Source organism: Oncorhynchus gorbuscha, linkage group LG10, assembly GCF_021184085.1.
Source record: "Oncorhynchus gorbuscha isolate QuinsamMale2020 ecotype Even-year linkage group LG10, OgorEven_v1.0, whole genome shotgun sequence".
Lineage (NCBI taxonomy): Eukaryota > Metazoa > Chordata > Actinopteri > Salmoniformes > Salmonidae > Oncorhynchus > Oncorhynchus gorbuscha.
In genome coordinates, this window is record NC_060182.1 from 17,003,566 (window position 1) to 17,027,327 (window position 23,762).

The 23,762-nt window shown below is 43.2% G+C and overlaps 1 protein-coding gene across 1 annotated transcript in view; it reads left to right on the forward strand.

Moving 5' to 3' along the window:
* The window catches only part of b4galt5 (UDP-Gal:betaGlcNAc beta 1,4- galactosyltransferase, polypeptide 5), a 58,573-nt gene extending 41,191 nt beyond the window's left edge, over positions 1 to 17,382 (forward strand). The window contains exons 2-9 of the mRNA XM_046365002.1: positions 4,253 to 4,372; positions 9,663 to 9,776; positions 10,644 to 10,771; positions 11,863 to 11,979; positions 12,647 to 12,834; positions 13,126 to 13,248; positions 15,701 to 15,802; positions 16,378 to 17,382. Coding sequence (XP_046220958.1) covers positions 4,253 to 4,372; positions 9,663 to 9,776; positions 10,644 to 10,771; positions 11,863 to 11,979; positions 12,647 to 12,834; positions 13,126 to 13,248; positions 15,701 to 15,802; positions 16,378 to 16,528 — 1,043 coding nt within the window. The 3' untranslated portion in view covers positions 16,529 to 17,382. The remainder of the gene's footprint in view (positions 1 to 4,252; positions 4,373 to 9,662; positions 9,777 to 10,643; positions 10,772 to 11,862; positions 11,980 to 12,646; positions 12,835 to 13,125; positions 13,249 to 15,700; positions 15,803 to 16,377) is intronic.
* The last annotated feature ends 6,380 nt before the right edge of the window (positions 17,383 to 23,762 follow it).

Below are 23,762 nucleotides of genomic sequence, written 5' to 3' on the forward strand. Positions count from 1 at the left end.
GCAAAAATATCCTCTGGGTGAAACACCAAATAATGCATGCAGAGTCTTTAATTTGGTGTTTGTCCCATTTTGTGAATTCCTGTTTGGTTCGCAGACCCCTGACCTCACAACCATGAAGGGGAATGGGGTTCTATTGCCCTTTTGTGGTTGTATTTTTAGCCTGTTGATATGTCAAATTTGATGGTCCGTTTGATTGCATAGAAGGCCCTTCTTGCCTTGTCTATCAGATCGTTTACAACTTTATGGAAGTTACCTGTGGCGCTGATGTTTAGGCTGAGGTACGTGTCTTTTTTTGTGTGTAATCTAGGGCAATTGTGTCTAGATGGAATTTGTATTTGTGGTCCTGGCAAATGGACTTTTTTTGGAACACTATTATTTTCATCTGTGCAGAAGATCTAGGTGCTGCGGTAGGCCCTTCTTGGTTAGGGACAGAAGCACCAGATCATCAGCAAACAGTAGACGTTTGATTCCGATTCTAGTAGGGTGAGTCGGGGCGTGGCACATTTGTTTTAGTGCCTTCGCCAATTCGTTGATATATGTGTTGAAGAGGATGGGGCTTAAGCTGCATCCCTGTCTCACTCCACGGCCCTGTGGAAAGAAATGTACATGTTAAGGCCAGAGCCAATTTTAACCGAACACTTGTTGGTTGTATATATGGATTTTATAATATTGTATGTTTTTCTCCCAACACCGCTTTCCATCAATTTGTGTAGCAGACCCTTAAGCCAAATTGAGTCAAAAGCATTTTTGAAATCAACAAAGCATGTTAAGATTTTGCCTTTGTGTTGGTTTGCTTGTTTGTCAATTAGGGTGTGCAGGGTGAACACGTGCGCTGTCGTTACCGTAATTTGGTAAAAAGCCAATTTTGACATTTCCTCAGTACATTGATTTCACTGAGGAAATGTACACGTTTGCTTTTAATGATAATGCAGAGGATTTTCTGAAAGTTGCTGTTGACGCATATCCCACATTAGTTATTGGGGTCAAATTTGTCTACGCTTTTGTGGATTGGGGTGATTAGTTCCAAATATTATTGGGGAAGATGCCAGAGCTGGTTGGAGGGTTTGTATTGTACATTCTATGGGTTCTTCAGTTACATTGAGCTGATTTCTGATGTGCTGTTCCTTTTTCCATAGTGTGTTTCTGTATTGTTTTAGTGATTTACCATCGTGAAGGCGTAGGCTCAGGTTTTCTGGTTGGATAGGTTTCTCAATTTCTTTCTTTGGTTTGATGAAGAACGCAAAAACCTTTTTATTGTTGTTAATTATCTTAAGTTGTCTGCTTGACATTTTGGATTTGATACGGAAGCTGAAAGATCAAATATATGGTCTAGGATTTCTACTGCTAAGTTTACACCTTCGCTATTAAGAGAAATGTTTTGTCCAGGAAGTTGTCTGGAATGGATTGAATTAGTTTTTGTTTTTCTTAATATTATGTTTTATTGATGTTTTTCTTAATATCCTTTGGATTTGATGCCTCATGATTTGAGTATTACTTAAGTTGAGTGTGATTTTGCTGTGATAGGGGTGTCAGTGGGCTGACTGAACGCTCTGAGAGTATCTGAGTTGAGGTCTGTGATAAAGTAATCTACTGTACTACTGACAAGGGATGAGCTGTAGGTGTACCTACCATAAGAGTCCCCTCGAAGCCTACCATTTGACTATGTACAGATCCAGCGTGAGACAGAGCTGTAGTCGTTGTGACTCGTTTTTGTTGGTGGTTTTGTCATAGTTGTGCCGAATAGTATATTTGGGAGGACATGCTGTCTGTGTGCTAAGAGTGTCAGGTTATTTTCCAGTTCTGGCATTTAGATCGTTAGACTAGTACATGTCCCTGGGCCTGGAAATGGTTGATCTCCCCCTCTAGGATGGAGAAGTTGTCATCGTTGAAGTATGAGGATTCTATTGGAGGTATATAAACTCAGCAAAAAAATAAACGTCCTCCGTCAACTGCATTTATTTTCAGCAAACCTAACGTGTAAATATTTTTATGAACATAACAAAATTCTACAACTGAGACATAAACTGAACAAGTTCCACAGACATTTGACTAACAGAAATGGAATAATATGTCCCTGAACAAAGGAAGGGGGGCAGTCAAAAGTATCTGGTGTGGTCACCAGATGCATTAAGATGCATTTGCCAGTTCTTGCTGTGAGATGTTACCCCACTTCCACAAAGGCACCTGCAAGTTCCTTGACATTTCTGGGGGGAATGCCACTCACCCTCCGATCCAACAGGTCCCAGAAGTGTTCAATGGGATTGAGATCTGGGCTCTTCGCTGCCCATGGCAGAACACTGACATTCCTGGCTTGCAGGAAATCACACACAGAACGAGCAGTATGGCTGGTGGCATTGTCATACTGGAGAGTCATGTCAGGATGAGCCTGCAAGAAGGGTGCCACTTGAGGGAGGAGGATGTCTCCCCTGTAACACACAGTGTTGAGATTGCCTGCAATGACAACAAGCTCAGTCCGATGATGCTGTGACACACCACCCCAGACCATGACGGACACTCCACCTCCAAATTGATCCCGCTCCAGAGTACAGGGCTCGGTGTAACGCTCATTCCTTTGACGATAAACGCGAATCCGACCATCACCCCTGGTGAGACAAAACCGTGACTTGTCAGTGAAGGGCACTTTTTGCCAGTCCTGTCTGGTCCAGCGACAGTGGGTTTGTACCCATAGGCGACTTTGTTGCTGGTGATGTCTGGTGAGGATCTGCCTTACAACAGGCTTACAAGCCCTCAAACCAGCCTCTCTCAGCCTATTGCGGACAGTAATTGCAATGTATTGCCCTGGCCACATTTGCAGTCCTCATTCCTCCTTGCAGCATGCCTAAGGCACATTCATGCAGTTGAGCAGGGACTCCTGGGCATCTTTCTTTTGGTGTTTTTCAGAGTCAGTAGAAAGGCCTCTTTAGTGTCCTAAGTTTTCATAACTGTGGCCTTAATTGCCTACCGTTTGAGCGGGCTCGAGCGGTCACGACAACTCAGACGAAAATTCCAAATAGTGTCCACAGAAACATGTCAAACGTTTTTTATAATCAATCGTCAGGTTGTTTTTTAAAATATGTAATCGATAGTATATCAACCGGCATGGTCTCTTTTTCAGTAGGAGAGGGAGAGACGATGGCTGCCCAAGCTCTGTTGCGCAAGCAAAACTCATGCGAACACCTGACGCAATGTTATCTTTCTCGCTCATCTTTCTTGTCAGCTCGGGGATTTGAACAACCTTTCGGTTACAAGTCCAATGCTCTAACCACTAGGCTACCCTGCCGCCCCTAAAGACTGACACCTTGAGGAAGCGATAGGAAAAGGAATATGGTTGATGTGTCTTTAAATGGAGCGAATGCAGGCTATGGAACATGGAGCTTTCAAAATAGAAGCCACTTCCTGGTTTGATTTTCCTCTGGTTTTCGCCTGCAATATCAGTTCTGTTATACTCACAGACAATATTTTGACATTTTTGAAAACTTTAGAGTTTTCTATCCTAATCTGTCAAGTATATGCATATTCTAGCACCTGGGCCTGAGAAATAGGCCGTTTTACTTTGGGAACGTTATTTTTCCAAACATAAAAATAGTGCCCCTACAATGTGATTTTCATAGTTGAAGTGTACCTATGATGAAAATTACAGGCCTCTCATCTTTTTAAGTAGGAGAACTTGCACAATTGGTGGCTGACTAAATACTTTTTTGCCCCAGTATATGTATTTTGTTGACAAGCTTGAAATGGGCTTGATCTAATTTGACACAACAAGCAAAATCGCATATCAAAGTTTAGCTCTCTTAATAAATCAGGAGGGGGAGAGAGAGTTCTGCCCTTATATTTACGTATAATATAGGAGTTTTGCCTTTGGAGGATATTCTTTTTATGTTGCAACCTCACTGGGCGCCCCCATTTTTAATTTTGGTTAGTTTCGGGTGGTTATATTAGACGCATCCATGCAAGATCTGAAATAAACATTCCAGTCTGAAAACACCCTTTATGAAAATGATTGCTCATTCAATGTTGGATTGAAAACTGATGTTACAGTTCCCTGACAGAGTTAGCAGTGTCTTTTTTCTTCATTGTAGTTCTTACTTACAGTAGTTCATCCTTCCTGTTAGTGATGTGGTTTCTAAATGTCTCCTCAATCTTTTTTGGCAGAAAATATACCAAATTGCAGGTAATTTTGACAGAGCAGGACCGTATGACTGTATCAATGAACTAACTTTTCACTCCTCTCTCCCTCCTCCTCTCTCCGTAGTAAATGAGTACCTGTTTATGGTGCAGGCCACAGGGATTCACATCAAGGACAACGTGAAGAATATCGGTGTTCAAGTTCTAGAGCAGGTGGTCAGAGGTGGTTACAATATCAATGGCACAGGTAAGACACAGCTAACACAGGTTCTTAATGTTAGGGCACAAGTCTGCCAACACAGGTTCTCGATTTAATATGTTTCTTAACACTTCTACATTATTGTGGATGCTACCATGATTACGGATAGTCCTGAATGAATCGTAAAAAATGATGAGTGAGACAGTTAGACACACCAATATCATACCCATAACACATGATAACCTCTCACCATTACAATAACATAGGAGTAGGGATGCATGATATATCAGTGAACATATCGGATTCGGACGATATTAGCTAAAAGTACCAACATCCATATCGGCTCATGTCTAGTTTAACGCCAAAGTGCAAAAACAATGTCAAAGCTGACGTGCATACCTATATAACGTAGGTACATGACGTGCATACCTATATAACGTAGGTACATGACATGCATACCTATATAACGTAGGTACATGACGTGCATACCTATATAACGTAGGTACATGACGTGCATACCTATATAACGTAGGTACATGACGTGCATACCTATATAACGTAGGTACATGACGTGCATACCTATATAACGTAGGTACATGACGTGCATACCTATATAACGTAGGTACATGACGTGCATACCTATATAACGTAGGTACATGACGTGCATACCTATATAACGTAGGTACATGACGTGCATACCTGTATAACGTATATAACGTACATGCATACCTATATAACGTACATGACGTAATGACGCCACATAAAATTTTGCACTAAACGTGCAACACAACATTCCTATCCTAGCCCACAATATCTTCTGTGTGGATCGAGCAGTCAACAAGTCGAGCAGTCATTTGAAAGAGTAAGAACATTTCAGCGAGACAACTCAAAGATGAAATCCATTAAAGACAAGATAATAGATTCATTGCCCTTTACAATCAACCGTTCTCTGTCGTGGGTGATGTTGGCTTTCGCACACTGGTCGAGCACCGGTACACACTACAAAGTGCGCTATTTTTCAGATGTTGCCCTATCGGAGTTGCACAGTAATAGCGTCACTGCTATTAGCTTCACGACATACTTGCTATGGAATGCCGTTTGGGTCTTTGCGTGTTAAAATAAGATACAGTAGCACTGTCAAAGCTGTACAAAAAGTCTGCAAACACCAGCCACGAACGATGTGTTTTCAATACCGCGTTGGTAATAAAGCATAATTTGTTAGACTGCAACTTCTGGGGTAGCTAGCTTTAGCCTTGGTACCTAGCTAGAACCAATACAACCAGCCTGAAAACAATGACCAGTAGAAACTGCAGTCATTTTCATTATTCTTAGCAATGATTTTGGAAACCTTGTGAGTAAGTATTAGCTAGGTTGCCACTTGTTGTTCACCTATTGAAATTGAACTTAAGTTCATGAAAATAAAAAGCTAGCCAGCTACTTAACCCTTTTGCCCAAAGCTAACATTATAAGCAGCCAGCTAGCTTCATCTTGCTAGTGAGGCTCGACCGGACTATGTGTTCTGAAGCTAGCCACAATAAGGATTAGGAAGAATAGTCTAATTTACGGGTTGCCTTCAAAATTAAAGTGTCATTGACAGTGCCGCAAATGAATACAAATAGTACAAACAGCAAATAGGTCATTTAAAAAGTTATAGTCAATCGATCAATAATATAATTATTCTCTTGGCAAAACATTTGATCTTTAATTTACAATCTGTAAAAACTATGAGAATAGAAAAATTAAGCACAGTTGGAAAAATATATGCCAAATAGAAACTGTACCGTGTTCAGAGATGGATGGGAGGGGTTGTGAGGGGAGCTGAAGGGTGGGGCTAAAAAATAACATAACTAATGTCAAATATACTGTGTCCGTAATGTCAAATATACTGTGTCCGTAATGTCAAATATACTGTGTCCGTAATGTCAAATATACTGTGTCCGTAATGTCAAATATACTGTGTCCGTAATGTCAAATATACGGTGTACGTAATGTCAAATATACGGTGTCCGTAATGTCAAATATACGGTGTCCGTAATGTCAAATATACGGTGTCCGTAATGTCAAATATACGGTGTCCGTAATGTCAAATATACGGTGTCCGTAATGTCAAATATACTGTGTCCGTAATGTCAAATATACGGTGTCCGTAATGTCAAATATACGGTGTCCGTAATGTCAAATATACGGTGTCCGTAATGTCAAATATACGGTGTCCGTAATGTCAAATATACGGTGTCCGTAATGTCAAATATACGTAATGTGTCCGTAATGTCAAATATACGGTGTCCGTAATGTCAAATATACGGTGTCCGTAATGTCAAATATACGGTGTCCGTAATGTCAAATATACGGTGTCCGTAATGTCAAATATACGGTGTCCGTAATGTCAAATATACGGTGTCCGTAATGTCAAATATACGGTGTCCGTAATGTCAAATATACGGTGTCCGTAATGTCAAATATACGGTGTCCGTAATGTCAAATATACGGTGTCCGTAATGTCAAATATACGGTGTCCGTAATGTCAAATATACGGTGTCCGTAATGTCAAATATACGGTGTCCGTAATGTCAAATATACGGTGTCCGTAATGTCAAATATACGGTGTCCGTAATGTCAAATATACGGTGTCCGTAATGTCAAATATACGGTGTCCGTAATGTCAAATATACGGTGTCCGGTGTCCGTAATGTCAAATATACGGTGTCCGTAATGTCAAATATACGGTGTCCGTAATGTCAAATATACGGTGTCCGTAATGTCAAATATACGGTGTCCGTAATGTCAAATATACGGTGTCCGTAATGTCAAATATACGGTGTCCGTAATGTCAAATATACGGTGTCCGTAATGTCAAATATACGGTGTCCGTAATGTCAAATATACGGTGTCCGTAATGTCAAATATACGGTGTCCGTAATGTCAAATATACGGTGTCCGTAATGTCAAATATACGGTGTCCCGTAATGTCAAATATACGGTGTCCGTAATGTCAAATATACGGTGTCCGTAATGTCAAATATACGGTGTCCGTAATGTCAAATATACGGTGTCCGTAAAATGTATAGAAGTTCAGAAAACCGCACTGTTGAAAAGGATATGGCAATTTGAAATCAAAACTGGATGGTGTTCAGAGATAAATGGGAGGGGTTGGGGGGAGCTGAAGGGTGGGACTAAAAACAAACAGGCCCAACCTCTACTATTGTAAAGTGTACTGTGTCCATAAAATGTATGTATAAGCTAGAAGTAGAAGACTAAGTGTTGTTGTCCATAAGTTTACTCCAATTAGTGGAGGGGTGGTAGGGTTAGGGGAAAATAATAAAGGAGAATATTTATTTATTTACTAACAAATATATATGGGGATTGGAAATGATGCAGACAATTGAATTGATGGAACCCACAATCTATCTGCAATAAAGCTGTGCTACCTCCTAAAAAAAAACTGAAAAATAGCAAATGCATCCATTAAGTTTGTAGAGTCACAAGCTTATTGTAATCATTGTGAATATGGGACCAAATACTAAACTATTGACTACTTTAATTCACGTATACAGTACCAGTTAAAGGTTTGGAGACACCTACTCATTCCAGGGTTTTTCTGTATTTTTACTATTTTCTACATTGCAGAATAGTAGTGAAGACATAAACTATCACATAACACATATGGAATCATGTAGTAAAAATATATTTTATATTTTTCAAAGCAGCCACTCTTTGCCTTGATAACAGCTTTGCACACTCTTTGCATTCACTCAACCAGCTTCACCTGGAATGCTTTTCCAACTGTCTTGAGTAGTAGTAGTTCCCACATATGCTGAGCACTTGTTGGCTGCTTTTCCTTCACTCTGCGGTTCAACACATCACAAACCATATCAATTTGGTTGAGGTCGGGTGATTGTGGAGTCCAGGTCATCTGATGCATCACTCATCACTCTCCTTCTTAGTCAAATAGCCCTTACACAGTCTGGCGATTGAGTTTTGGGTCATTGCTGTGGTAGCCATGCTAAGTGTGCCTTGAATTCTAAATAAAGACCGTGTCATCTACAAAGCACCCCCACACCATCACACCTGCAGACATGCAGAGATCATCCATTCACCAACTCTCAAATTTAGACTAATCAGGCCAAAGGACAGATTTCCACTGGTCTAATGTCCTTTGTTTGTGTTTCTTGTCTCAAGCAAGTCTCTTTTTATTGGTGTCCTTTAGTAGGGATTTCTTTTCAGCAATTTGACCATGAAGGCCTGATACTCAGTTTCCTCTGACCAGTTGATGTTGAGATGTGTCTGATACTTGAACTCTGAAGCATTTATTTGGGCTGCAATTTTTGAGGGGGTAACTCTAATGAACTTATCCACTGCAGCAGAGGTAACTCTTGGTCTTCCTTTCCTGTGGCGGTCCTCATGAGAGCCAGATTCATCATAGCACTTGATGGTTTTTGCGACTGCACTTGAAGAACGTTTAAAAGTTCCGGATTGACTGACCTTCATGTCTTAAATTTACAGTCCATCATTACTTTTTCTTTGCTTATTTGAGCTGTTCTTGCCATAATAAGGACTTGGTATTTTACCAAAGAGGGCTGTCTTCTGTATACCCCCCTACCTTGCCAGAACACAACTGATTGGTTCAAACACATTAAGAAGGAAAGAAATTCCACAAATGAACTTTTAACAAGGCACACATGTTAATTGAAATGCATTCCAGGTGACTACCTCATGAAGCTGGTTGAGAGAAGGACAATAATGTGCAAAGCTGTCAAGGCAAAGGGTGGCTACCTTGAAGAATCTCAAATATAAAATCTACTTTGATTTGTTTACTACATGATTCCATATGTGTTATTTCATAGTTTTGATGTCTTCACTACAATGTATAAAATAAAGAAAAACCCTGGAATGAGTAGGTGTTTCCAAACTCTTGACTGGTACTGTAAGTGAATTTGTCCCAATGCTTTTGGTCCTCTAAAATGGGGAGACTCTGTACAATTTTTGAGATGTGTAACGATGTTCACCCGATATGGATGAATATACCCTCAAATTAAAGCTGTCAGTCTGCACTTTGACTTCATAGTCATTGTATCATTTCAAATCCAAAGTGCTGGAGTACAGAGCCAAAACCCACTGTAGTAGTCTAAGGTGTCATAATTAATGAGTTCTCTCTGGCTGCGTCTAGGCACCCTATTCCTTTTTATAGTTCACTAATTTGCACCACAGCACAAGGTGAATAGTGTGCCATTTTTGTACACAGTCTGTGTGTCCGGACGATTAACACTGAGCAACATACTGGCAGTAGTGGAAATGTATTTAGGTTAGGCCATTGATTTCTCCTTCTGTCTGGGACCAGATTATGCCTATGACTTCAACCTGAGTGAGAGTGATGTGCCGCCCACCACATACCTCCCCGACAGCTTCACCTATTTGTCCTCACAGATTTGCCCAGAGAGACTGCCCTCCATGAGTGAGTACACACACACACACACATGTTTGTTTTACTATACTTGTGGGGACCAAACGGTTGATTCCCTTTTAAAAATCTGCTTTTCCAATAACCTTAACCCCAAATCCCTAACCTTAAACCTAACCCTTAATTCTAACCCTATTGTAAACCTAACCCTTAATTCTAAACCCTATTGTAAACCTAACCCTTAATTCTAAACCCTATTGTAAACCTAACCCTTAATTCTAACCCTATTGTAAACCTAACCCTTAATTCTAACCCTATTGTAAACCTAACCCTTAATTCTAACCCTATTGTAAACCTAACCCTTAATTCTAACCCTATTGTAAACCTAACCTTTAATTCTAACCCTATTGTAAACCTAACCCTTAATTCTAAACCCTATTGTAAACCTAAGCCTACAATATCTTTTTTCCTTGTGGGGACCGGCAAAATGTCCCCACTTGTTTCCTTGTTTTACTATCCTTGTGAGGACTTCTGTTCCCCACAATGATAGTAAAACCATAAACACATCCTCTAGAATATTGGCCTAAAACCATTAGCTAGTCACATGGTACACACGTTTGATTTATTTCAAGCACTACTTTCAAAGAGTTCACTTCACAATGAGATTGGTATTTTATACCTATAGAGTTATATTCTGGGCTTTGTGCTCCCCTAGCTAGTTAAGTGAAAGACTGTTACCTCAGTTCTTGAATGTCAGTTTACTTAGTCTTACGAGTGTATATGGTTGCGTGCTGTCCTGTTCATTCAGTGTTGACCTCTCTCTCTCCTCTCTCTCTCTCACTCACTCACTCACTCACTCACTCACTCACTCACTCACTCACTCACTCACTCACTCACTCACTCACTCACTCACTCACTCAGAGGGGAGGCTGGAGGTGAATATGAGTGAGATGGCTCTGGAGGATGTGGAGAGGGTTCTGTTGAATGCTGAGCCTAGCATGACCCTGGGGGGCTACTGGAAGCCCAGGGACTGTGTCCCACGCTGGAAGGTGAGTTAGTGATTGGCGCAGTCAATCACACACACTGTCATACTGCACATGCATGTAGCCTGTATAGGACTCTGATGGAGGCACTGTACTGTACAGTCTGGATCAACACATCAGCCCTGGATAATGTATTTATTAGTCTTTTTCAAATTGAACTGGAAATATATATTGCACTTCAACAGTGTGCAGCCAGGACTTCCATTCCTCCCATGTCTAAATTCTTCAGGAAATGAAGGCACACAAACACATTCGCAAAACAGAGCAGCCAAACAGTGACACTAAATTCCAGCTAGATGTGTGTGAACCAGACACTGTTTCTGCAGCAAGACAGCTGATTGACAGAGGGGGTTTGATGGTTGACATCTCCATTTCCCTACTCAGGCTCAAAGGAAACCTAAAGACATGTTCTGGAACTTTGGCAATTATTATTATTATTATTATTATTTTACCTCCTGCTTTGGATGTGCCAATGTGTAGTTCATACATGCATCATCTCTGGGAATAACTACGGTCTTACCTCACTTAGCCACGTAACCCTAGTTTGAAAGTGACCATTTTTCTGGAACTTGTGCTGCACCATTTTCCATACAAGTTCCCCCACGTAGGCCAGTACTCTAGCAATTCGAGTTCTAGCCAATGAGCTTCAGCCCCTTGCCATTTGAGTGACAGCTAACCATATGCACACACAGCAGAGCGAGAAAGAGAGCAATGACGTGGTGCACATCTCTGCACAAGTACGCAATTTACTGGGATCAGTTTTGGCTTGTGAGCACTTCTTTCAGAACTACTGGCTAAGAAGTATACAAAAGTACTGGAGAATCTCTTTAAAGCTGCTGCTTTTACTAAGATGACTCTTCTACATTTACATTTACAAAAACCAAAACCAGGGAAAGCATTTAGTTGGCCCTCTCCAGAGTGACCTTCAATCCACCTATCCCCATGCTATGATCAGTAGATGCCATATCTGATTGTGTGAAATGTATATTTTTGAAAGGCCTTTCAAAAAGGCCTTTCAACAATGCCTTCTTCCTTACTTCTGTAGTGGTTGTGCCTTATCTGATGTGTAATAATGTTGTTCCCCTCCCTATCCCTAGGTGGCGATACTGGTCCCATTCCGAAACCGCCATGAGCACCTGCCTATCTTACTCAAACACCTGATACCAGCACTACAAAGACAGAGGCTACAGTTCGCCTTCTATGTTGTAGAGCAGGTAAACACGCATGCACACACTGCTTGGGTATGTGTGGCTCACTGGATAACCACAGAACTGCTTGGGTATGTGTGGCTCACTGGATAACCACAGAACTGCTTGGGTATGTGTGGCTCACTGGATAACCACAGAACTGCTTGGGTATGTGTGGCTCACTGGATAACCACAGAACTGCTTGGGTATGTGGGGCTCACTGGATACCCAAGCAGTTCTGTGGTTATCCAGTGACCCCCACATACCCATGCAATTCTGTGGTTATGTGGGGCTCACTGGATAACCACCGAACTGCTTGGGTATGTGTGGCTCACTGGATAACCACAGAACTGCTTGGGTATGTGTGGCTCACTGGATAACCACAGAACTGCTTGGGTATGTGTGGCTCACTGGATAACCACAGAACTGCTTGGGTATGTGTGGCTCACTGGATAACCACAGAACTGCTTGGGTATGTGTGGCTCACTGGATAACCACAGAACTGCTTGGGTATGTGTGGCTCACTGGATAACCACAGAACTGCTTCTGTATGTGTGGCTCACTGGATAACCACAGAACTGCTTCTGTATTTGTGGCTCACTGGATAACCACAGAACTGCTTCTGTATGTGTGGCTCACTGGATAACCTCTTTCTCTCCCCCCTCCCTCGGACCACTCCTCCCTCTCCTCCTAGGTTGGTAGTGAGCCCTTCAATAGGGCCATGTTGTTTAACGTGGGCTTCCAGGAGGCTATGCGGGACCTGGACTGGGACTGTATGGTGTTCCATGATGTAGACCACATGCTGGAGAACGACAGGAACTACTACGGCTGTGGAGACATGCCTCGCCACTTCGCTGTCAAACTCAACAAGTACTCCTACATGTAAGTCTCTCACAAACTTTCAGACACTCGTGTGTGTGTGTGTGTGTGTGTGTGTGTGTGTGTGTGTGTGTGTGTGTGTGTGTGTGTGTGTGTGTGTGTGTGTGTGTGTGTGTGTGTATTGTCACGTGCTAACACGCATACACAATTTTTCCATTAGTTGGAGTCCAGGTTTCTCCTAACCATTTCTTAGATGTGTGTAATGCTAACTGTGTGTGTGTGTGTGTGTGTGTGTGTGTGTGTGTGTGTGTGTGTGTGTGTGTGTGTGTGTGTGTGTGTGTGTGTGTTCTCTAGGCTTCCGTACAATGAGTTCTTTGGTGGCGTCAGTGGTCTAACAGTGGAACAGTTCACCAAAATCAATGGCTTTCCCAATGCATTCTGGGGCTGGGGAGGAGAAGACGACGACCTTTGGAACAGGTGAGGAGAACGCCCTCCATACCCACACGCTTCACTCCTCCCTTTTATTACTTCCTGTACTCATACAGAACATAAACAACACACACCGTGTCCCCTGTGACAGGTTTACAGTCCTGAACTATCCTGAACTTTAACCAATTGCAATTCAAAGTCTTTTTTTTTTACCCCTTTTTCTCCCCAATTTCCAATTGTTAGTAATTACTATCTTGTCTCATCACTACAACTTCCGTACGGGCTCAGGAGAGACAAGGTCGAAAACCATGCGTCTCCGAAACCCAACCCAACCAAGCCAAGCCGCACTGCTTCTTAACACAGCGCGCATCCAACAAGGAAGCCAGCCACACCAATGTGTCGGAGGAAGCACGGTGCACCTGGCGACCTTGGTTAGCATGCACTGCGCCCGGCCCGCCACAGGAGTCGCTGGTGCGCAATGAGAGAAGGATATCCCTACCGGCCAAACCCTCCCTAACCCGGACAACGCTAGGCCAATTGTGCGTCGCCCCACGGACGGTTTTGAGAAAGATACCATGTGAAATCAAATTTTATTTGTCACATACACATGGTTAGCAGATGTTAATGCGAGTGTAGCGAAATGCTGGTGCTTCTAGTTCCGACAATGCAGTAATAACCAACGAGTAATCTAACCTAACAATTTCACAACTACCTTATACACACAAATGTAAAGGAATGACTAAGAATATGTACATAAAAAAATATATGAATGAGTGATGGCCGAACGGCATAGGCAAGATGCAGGGGATGGTATAGAGTACAGTATATACATATGAGATGAGTAATGTAGGGTATGTAAACATTATATGTAGTGGCATTGTTTAAAGTGGCTAGTGATACATTTATTACATCAATTCTTCCATTATTAAAGTGGCTGTAGTTGAGTCAGTATGTTGGCAGCAGCCACTCAATGTTAGTGGTGGCTGTTTAACAGTCTGATGGCCTTGAGATAGAAGCTGTTTTTCAGTCTCTGCACCTGTACTGACCTCGACTTCTGGATGATAGCGGGGTGAACAGGCAGTGGCTCGGGTGGTTGATGTCCTTGATGATCTTTTTTTGGCCTTCCTGTGACATCGGGTGGTGTAGGTGTCCTGGAGGGCAGGTAGTTTGCCCCCGGTGATGCGTTGTGCAGACCTCACTACCCTCTGGAGAGCCTTACAGTTATGGGCGAAGCAGTTGCCATTACCAGGCGGTGATACAGCCCGACAGGATGCTCTCGATTGTGCATCTGTAAAAGTTTTATTTTTTGGTGACAAGCCAAATTTCTTCAGCCTCCTGAGGTTGAAGAGGCGCTGCTGCGCCTTCTTCACCACGCTGTCTGTGTGGTTGGACCATTTCAGTTTGTCTGTGATGTGTACTGTACACAGAGGAACTTAAAACTTTCTACCCTCTCCACTACTGTCCCGTCGATGTGGATAGGGGGGTGCTCCCTCTGCTGTTTCCTGAAGTCCACGATCATCTCCTTTGTTTTTGTTGACGTTGAGTGTGAGGTTATTTTCCTGATACCACACTCCGAGGGCCCTCACCTCCTCCCTGTAGGCCGTCTCGTCGTTGTTGGTAATCAAGCCTACCACTGTAGTGTTGTCTGCAAACTTGATGATTTGAGTTGGAGGCGTGCATGGCCACGCAGTCATGGGTTAACATGGAGTACAGGAGAGGGCTGACAACACACCCTTGTGGGGCCCCAGTGTTGAGGATCAGCGGGGTGGAGATGTTGTTACCTACCCTCACCACCTGGGGGGCAGCCCGTCAGGAAGTCCAGGACCTAGTTGCACAGGGCGGGGTCGAGACCCAGGTTCTCCGGCTTGATAACTAGTTTGGAGGGTACTATGGTGTTAAATGCTGAGCTGTAGTCGAGGAACAGCATTCTCACATGTTATTGAGTAAATGTATTTCTTGGTTTCTTTTCATTTTATTAAGAGAACCTTCAATTCATTGCATTTTTATTTGTTGATGTAAAAATCGAAATTGACAGATTTATTTTTAAGGTTGTGCATTAGATTTGAGGTGGGTTGGGGTCGCAAGAAATTCTTGGGAGAAAAAGTGGGTCCCCAGAGAAAGTTTGAATACCACTGCCTTAACCTTTACATTAACCATTAAGAATGAGTGCCTAAACGTAATGTTTAACCCTTTCCAAAACATTAAACTAAATTTGACATTTGGGACAACTTAGAAATTTGTTGTGTAGTGAGACTGAGAACTAGTTGGACACACAGCAGGCATTCTTCCTGCATTTGTCTTTGCCATACAGCATTGTTATCCCCCCACACACACACGACTCAGAGTCCACTCCCACTGAAGCAGATGTGTCTACTGCGCCCCAAGCTTTACACAATCACTGACAACAGTATGTACTGTACAGTTTGTGCTGTGTCTTTGAATTGTTTATACCATGCCGTAGTGAGTGTGTGACTCTGTAGTGTTACTGTGTGTCTGACAGGGTGCAGTATGCTAACTACACGGTCAGTCGGCCGCAGGGAGAGTTGGGCCGTTACATGTCAATCCCACACCACCACCGTGGCGAGGTGCAGTTCCTGGGAAGGTTAGTCTCACACACACACACACACACACACACACACACACACACACACACACACACACACACACACACACACACACACACACACACACACACACACACACACACACACACACACACACACACACACACACACACACACACCACTCTCTAGTACATTAACACACATCCCCGGTGATACTTGGGGATTTGGATAAAGAGGGTGTTTGTGAGATGAATGCAGCCTCGGCCCATGTGAGCCAGTCACATGAAGGGTCCGAGTTCGTGGCTTTCAGGGATTTCTCCACTCCTCCAAAGATTTTGCATGTGACTTGCTTGGGAGCTACATTCCAAGCATATCCTCTCTACTCTCATTCCTAAATACTTAACATCTTTTACAAGTCAGCAGTTGGTCGAACACATCAAATTGAGCCGTCGTAAACCTGGGGTATTTCCCAATAGTCTACCATGACTTCCTTCTGGTCTCTTCTACTTCATCTTCTCTGGGACCCAAACTGACCTTGGAACAGTGTCTAGGCTCGAGGCCGGCAGACTTCATTCTCCTCTGTCTGATCCCTGTCTTTCTTCTGTCCTCCCAGGTACACTCTCCTAAGGCGCTCTAAGGAGAGACAGAGTCTGGATGGGCTCAACAACCTGCGGTACTCCCCCCTATTGTCCCGGAGGCCTCTCTACACCAACATATCAGTCAGCCTGAGCAGGAAGCTAGCCCCTATAGCAGACTATAACTGACCAGGATGCAGCGGGCCACACAGCCCTCCGGGGAAACGAAGTCATTATGGACGTCAGCCATATCTCACCAGTCACAGCACTCCTTAGGACTTTTTAGTTCATTTACTTTGATTCGGTTTTTTAAGCAAAAAAGACATGCAGAACGGTGTTGATTGATCAATCCTCGTGACATGTAAGGAGAAAGCCGCACTCGTTTTGTGCTGTGGTCCATCAATCGCTTCTATCATCCGGGCTTCTCCACTCTTCTGTCTCCACCTGCCCTCCACACCATTTTGGGCCTTTAGCATTCATTCTTTCATTAATTTGTTCAGTAAGTCATTAATTCACTCATGGAGACAATGGCAACTGTAACCATAAGGGAAACAGGAACACTTTCCCTCTATAGGGCTGTGGTGTGGAGGGGACAGTAGTGTAGTTTGTGGATGTGGCTGAAGGAGTTAGGTTGTACACAAATCTGCTGACACAGTCCCGAGGCTTTGATTTTATTTTGACCTTGAATATTTGACCTGAATATTTTTCATTGACTTATTAAACCTGTGAAAAACAGACCCACACAGAGTAGGTCCTCACAGCTGGCTCTGTGTAGGACATGGAGGGAGAGAGAGACGCTGTGGACAAAGGTATAACATTAGCTTGAGACTGACTTGTGTGCAGAGTGGCTGACTGGTCACAGTAGACACACCTTTAGCTAAATAAACATACTAGCCTAGCAAATTGAACATATTTGACAGTACAGTGTGAGAGAGAGAGGGATAGCTATGTATGTGTGAGTGAGAGAGGGATAGCTGTGTATGTGTGAGAGAGAGGGATAGCTGTGTATGTGTGAGAGAGGGATAGCTGTGTATGTGTGAGAGAGAGGGATAGCTGTGTATGTGTGAGAGAGAGGGATAGCTATGTATGTGTGAGAGAGAGAGAGAGAGAGAGATAGCTATGTGTGTGTGTGTGTGAGAGAGAGAGGGATAGCTATGTGTGTGTGTGTGAGAGAGAGAGAGAGAGAGAGGTGTGTGTGATAGCTATGTGTGTGTGTGTGAGAGAGAGAGGGATAGCTATGTGTGTGTGTGTGAGAGAGAGAGGGATAGCTATGTGTGTGTGTGTGTGTGTGTGAGAGAGAGAGGGATAGCTATGTGTGTGTGAGAGAGAGGGATAGCTATGTATGTGTGTGTGAGAGAGAGAGGGATAGCTATGTATGTGTGAGAGAGAGGGATAGCTATGTATGTGTGAGAGAGAGATAGCTATGCACATGGGCTTGTCAGCATCCTGTTTTCACTGCTTTGAGGGATTTCTGATGTCAGACACATGTTTAGTGAGTCTCCTAAACTGAAATGTTCACTATTCACATCATGTCATGCAGTTTAAGCCTGTCTCCCAATTCACACTCTTTTCCCTATAGGCCTTTATGTTCCACAATCATGTGTAACACTGTATAGGAATAGGATGATGTTTGAGAGGCAGTCTAAAACTAGAGACCCTGTTCTATCCCCTTTACCCTAAACAGAAATGTTTATTCATCTATAGGGTCATTTGCGATGGAGCTTGCAGAGGCACTTTCACTAGTGTCTATTTAAAGAGACACTGCACTGTGTTTGCAGCTGCTTTGTGTAATGTCATTCTGACGTTGGTTAGACACCGTGGCAACGCTTTCCACCCCCCCCCCCCCATACTGCTGGACTATGATGACGGTGCCCTTAGGCACTGCTCAAAGGTCAGAAAGTAACTGCAGACACAGATTAAGTCATTAGCAGTGGTTAATCTTTTGCCAGTGTGTGTGTCTGTGTGTGGGAAAAGTCTGAATACTGGGGTTTGTGTTTGGGTGGAATGCTACATGAGACCTCACAAACTAAGGTACATTCACCACTCCAAATATCTCCAGCAATTCCAGCCCTTCCTCTTCTCATCTGTGCAGATATGTGTATTTTTGTATTTGTAGTTTTTAAGGATCTCCATTAGCTGCTGCTATGGCAACTCTTCCTGGGGTCCAAACAAATGAAGGCAAAAATAAAACGGTACATCATACAACATTATTACAGTAGAACATTTATAATCCCATCATACGTATGTGTGTGTAGAGTGCATGTGCTAGTGTGTGTGTGTGTGTGTGTGTGTGTGTGTGTGTGTGTGTGTGTGTGTGTGTGTGTGGCAGTGTTTGAGTGAATTGGTTTTGTCACAGTACTGAAGTAACATCAAATCTGGTCCTACTGTTGTCTCTGTTCAAAGGCCTATATTCCAACACACCGGCCCCGCCATGTCTTGGTGTCTCCATAGCTTTAATATACTGATAGTTCATTTCACACACATCGCCTTGTCAAATCATTGACTTTCTTCAGATGTATCATTTGGGAAAAAAGTTTTTTTTTGTGTTCCCATGATATGACGGAGGCGGGACCTCCTTTTATTTATTTAATCTTTTAAAGATGACTTCCTGTGATTGATTGATTGATTTTTGTTGTGGTGGTGATGATGATGATTCAGTAAACTTTCTGTGAGACAGGCTGTGTTAGAAGCACTGAAACTTGTGATTGTGAGATTGAAAGTTCAACCTGTGTGGAAAGATGTTCCAAATGAACCCCTGCCCCTAAACTCTATGCACTTAGATCTGAAACAATTAGCAAAATGGTAATGGCTCCACCTTTTTTAAAATGCTAGTTGGAATGTCTGCCATATTGCTTATACCTGTCCAATCCACTTGGATCTACACACATGCATAGAGATTAGGATATAGAGGTTAATTTTGGATTTTATATGTTCGTTAAATCAGCTGAACCGGCAATGTAGACGTAGGCCATTTTGTGTGACAACCACAGGAAGAGGAAGATGCCTAATTATAAAGTCACTTCCTCCTGCTAAGCACCTTCTGTTTCTTCATCGATAATCAATGGTGCTGATCTGCTTGCCCTTCGATTGGGGGAGCCACTCACTACATGCTGCCTGGGAACCAATCCTGTGTGTAGATAGCTACAGGAAGTACCCCTCTTATTGGTTCATCCTTCCTCTTTTTAATGTCACCCAACTAGAAGCATGTGTTTACTTACCTACTGTGGCCAATCACGTTGGAGGTGCTTAGTGGAGAGTTGTTGACATTTAGCTGCTAGTTTCTCTAAAGTCTTCCTCTTCGAGTGTGTTTGATTGAAATGGTGGAGCCTGTCAATGCCAGGGGCCCAGGTGTCATTTACAAGAGGTTGTTGTTTTTTGTTTGTAAATATTTAGGTTTTGTTTGTTTTCAAGCTCTGCTCTGCTCTGCTCAGAGAGCCTGAGTTTGTAGGCTGGAGTGTTCTGATTCGAGCCCTAAGGTTTCCACTACTGCTGGAGGAGGAGAAGAATAAAACCCAGTAGTAGTGCTAACCTGAGGCCTGGGTGTGAATCACCCTGCTGTCTGTCACTTCTAGGTTAACCCCAGACCTTCAAGGTAAATCCCAGTCCAGACCCGAGGCCTGCAGCCTCTGGTTCTGTTCCTTTGCCTTGAACCAGTGAGTGACCTAGACCTGGGAAAGCAAGTAAACATGTACTGTAGTATACTGTCTTGTCAGTGACATTGGTTGGTCTTTACAGTGCTGCAGCTCTCGAGGATTAGGACTGGGGACACCTTGGTTTAGGCATGGTCTTACGTCAGATAGCCCAACGATCGTCTTAACGGCGTGTCCCGTTAGAATAACGCCATCTGCCGGAAGACAATGGGGTTTAGATTGTTGTTGTAACTGATCCTGTGTCAGTGTGGTAATCCCAGAGCTCAGCCAGGGTGTGCTGCAACGCCCTGGTCTTGTCAGGCTCCTCTCTGACCGAGCAGAGCCATGATCTGATCCATTCTGTGCCAGTCCAAATGAAGGGCTCAGTGCTGCAACGCCCTGGTCTTGTCAGGCTCCTCTCTGACCGAGCAGAGCCATGATCTGATCCATTCTGTGCCAGTCCAAATGAAGGGCTCAGTGCTGCTCCGCCCTGGTATGACTAGCCACTGTTATTATTCTGTCTAGATGTACATGTAGCAGACTGGATAATCATGGAGGCTAGTCGTCTCAGAGATGAGCACTGACGCCCTGACAGACTGGCAAGCCTTAATAAAAACCTCTTTAATTTATTTCACTGTTTTCACACGCTTACATTTTTTTATGAGCAAATCTATTTAAATTGATGGAAAAGGTGCACATAAGATAAATGTCCACTCTGTAAATATTATTGTCTAGTGTTATTGAAAAGAGAAATTAAAGGTCTTAAATCCCTACAAATGCTTAACGAACAAGGGGTTCTGCTGAGTTCCTTCTGGTGCCATGGACCTACTTACCCTCATCAAGCGCTACATAATCACTTTCACGTTATTGGTTCCAAACTCATTGTAGATCAGGAATAATGTAAGGGTTAGTCCATCAGCATTAGAACCCATCAGCATTCTGGTATAGTTCCCATTGTCATGAAGTAGATGATGTGGGTCATCTCAGTAGTCTAAAGTGGTAAGGTGTAGGTGTAGCTTATAGGCAGTGCTTGACTTGGGGAGGAGCTCACCGGAGCCGCTTACCGGCACCTCAAATGTTCTCCTGCTTGAGCTCCTGTTCCTCTTATAGAATATCAGCTCAAAAGTATTGTGGAGCTCCTGCACCTAAATATAAACTGTACTGGCACCCAAAATGAGTACTCAATCTATTTCAGTCCAAGTCAAGTACTGCTTATAGGGTACAGGGAGAACTACATCAGCCAGAAACACCATTATGTTTATAGTAATGGGACAAGGAAGCGAAACCATGTTCCAACTGCAACCAACTCCAGATTATACACCCCCAAAATGTGTTTTTGTATAAAGGCAAATTAAAAGATGAATAAATACATGACTATATTACTAATATATCTTTCTCTGATTGTAAGGACTTTATTTCTCCTTGAATTGAAGCCATTTGAAGCCACTTGTAAAACTCGATGTCAGCCTTATGTCTGTCTGTCTGTCTGTCTGTCTGTCTGTCTGTCTGTCTGTCTGTCTGTCTGTCTGTCTGTCTGTCTGTCTGTCTGTCTGTCTGTCTGTCTGTCTGTCTGTCTGTCTGTCTGTCTGCATTATCTTTTGTATGATTTTTTTTTTACCATCGTTATTGTCAAAGTACACCAATAAAATTAACTTTAAACGATGTCCATGTGCTCTGAAATTATTATAATTAATGGAGCCATGTTGGCTCAGAAAAGGGCTAGAAATGGGAGGAGTAAGGAGAAGAGGGAGTGGTCAGAGCTAGTCGCACCAGTACTGTAGGAAAACTAGACCAAATCATGTCTCCTGTTAACAGAACTCTCCACTGCATGGCTGTTCTGTATCAGATCAGTGACTGGGACAAAGGTTGTTTAATGTTGTGTGTGTGTCATCTTTCACAGCAGGGAGCAGAAAGAGAGTCTGAGAGGAGGGTCACAGCTGCATTTAGAACGTCAACAACAGCACATCACAGGTTAGCCCACTGTAGTCACAGGTTAGCCCACTGTAGTCACAGGTTAGCCCACTGTAGTCACAGGTTAGCCCACTGTAGTCACAGGTTAGCCCACTGCAGTCACAGGTTAGCCCACTGCAGTCACAGGTTAGCCCACTGCAGTCACAGGTTAGCCCACTGCAGTCACAGGTTAGCCCACTGCAGTCACAGGTTAGCCCACTGCAGTCACAGGTTAGCCCACTGCAGTCACAGGTTAGCCCACTGCAGTCACAGGTTAGCCCACTGCAGTCACAGGTTAGCCCACTGCAGTCACAGGTTAGCCCACTGCAGTCACAGGTTAGCCCACTGCAGTCACAGGTTAGCCCACTGCAGTCACAGGTTAGCCCACTGCAGTCACAGGTTAGCCCACTGCAGTCACCCGCCTTTTCATTTGGCTCCATTCAATCGTCAAAAACCACTAGGAGACATATACCACATAATTGTACTGTCATATGGCCATATTTGCTCATTCATATACACTCTGTGCAGTGACACACAATTATTTTGACTGTTTTATTAGAGAAACGAATGTGAAAGGGTATACCTCACCTGTTTCACAACTGAATGTGTTCAAATGTGTCTTCCACATTTAACTTTAATCGAAGTCCATTTCATCGGTGCATATGCATATGTACACTCAACCAAAATAGAAACACAGCATGTATAGTGCTGAAATAAAAGATCCCAGAAATGTTCAATATGGAAAAAAGCTAACATCCCTGTTAGTTTTCATTCCTCCTTTACCAAGATAATCCATCCACCTGACAGGTGTGGCATATCAAGAAGCTGATTAAACAGCATAATCATTACACAGTTGCACCTTGTTCTGGGGACAATAAAAGGCCACTCTAAAATGTGCAGTTTTGTGTCACAAAACAATGCCACAGATGTCAAGTTTTGAGGGAGTGTGCAATTGGTATACTGACTGCAGGAATGTCTACCAGAGCTGTTGCCAGAGAATGTAACGTTAATTTATCTGTCATAAGCCATCTCCAACGTCGTTTTAGAGACTTTAGCAGTAAGTACAAACATCCTTACAACCGCATACCACTTGTATGGCGTCATGTGGGCGAGCGGTTTGCTGATGTCAACGTTGTGAACAGAGTTCCCCATGGTGGCGGTGGTGTTATGGTATGGACAGGTATTTCCAGCAAATTCGCACAGGCATTGAAGAGGAGTTTGACAACATTCCACAGGCCACAATCAACAGCCTGACCAGCTCTATGTGAAGGAGATGTGTCGTGCTGTATGCTGCAAATGGTGGTCACACCAGACACTGGCTGGTTTTCTGATCCAAGCCCCAACTGTTTTATAATGATCTGTGACCATCAGATGCATATCAGTATTCCCAGTCATGTGACGTTCATAGATTAAGGCCTAATTAATTTATTTCAATTTACTTCTTGTATGAACTGTATGCATGTTGCGTTTTGTATTTTTGTTCAGTATATGTATGTACCTGCGTTTGTGCCTCTCTCCAGTAGTCTTTATGCCACTAATGAAAGACTTGGCCTTCAGTGCTGATGAATGGCAATTTCTGATTCTATGGGTAGCACTTTGTTCCTATTCTGTGTGTGTGTGTTTTGGTGTGTTTCAGTCACTTCCCTTCATATCAGCACACAAAGTGACAAGCCTCAGAGCTGCTCTCTCTCCATCCTGTGTGTCTGTTCTCTAGGTCATCCATGGTTGGGTCCCTCTGTGCCTCGCTGCGTCCCCAGGGAGGAAGAGGGTAAAGTTTGCTGGAGCGGGCACCCAGCTGTTCCCTGCCCATGGGGCCCTGCTCACTCTGTGTTTGCTCTATCCTG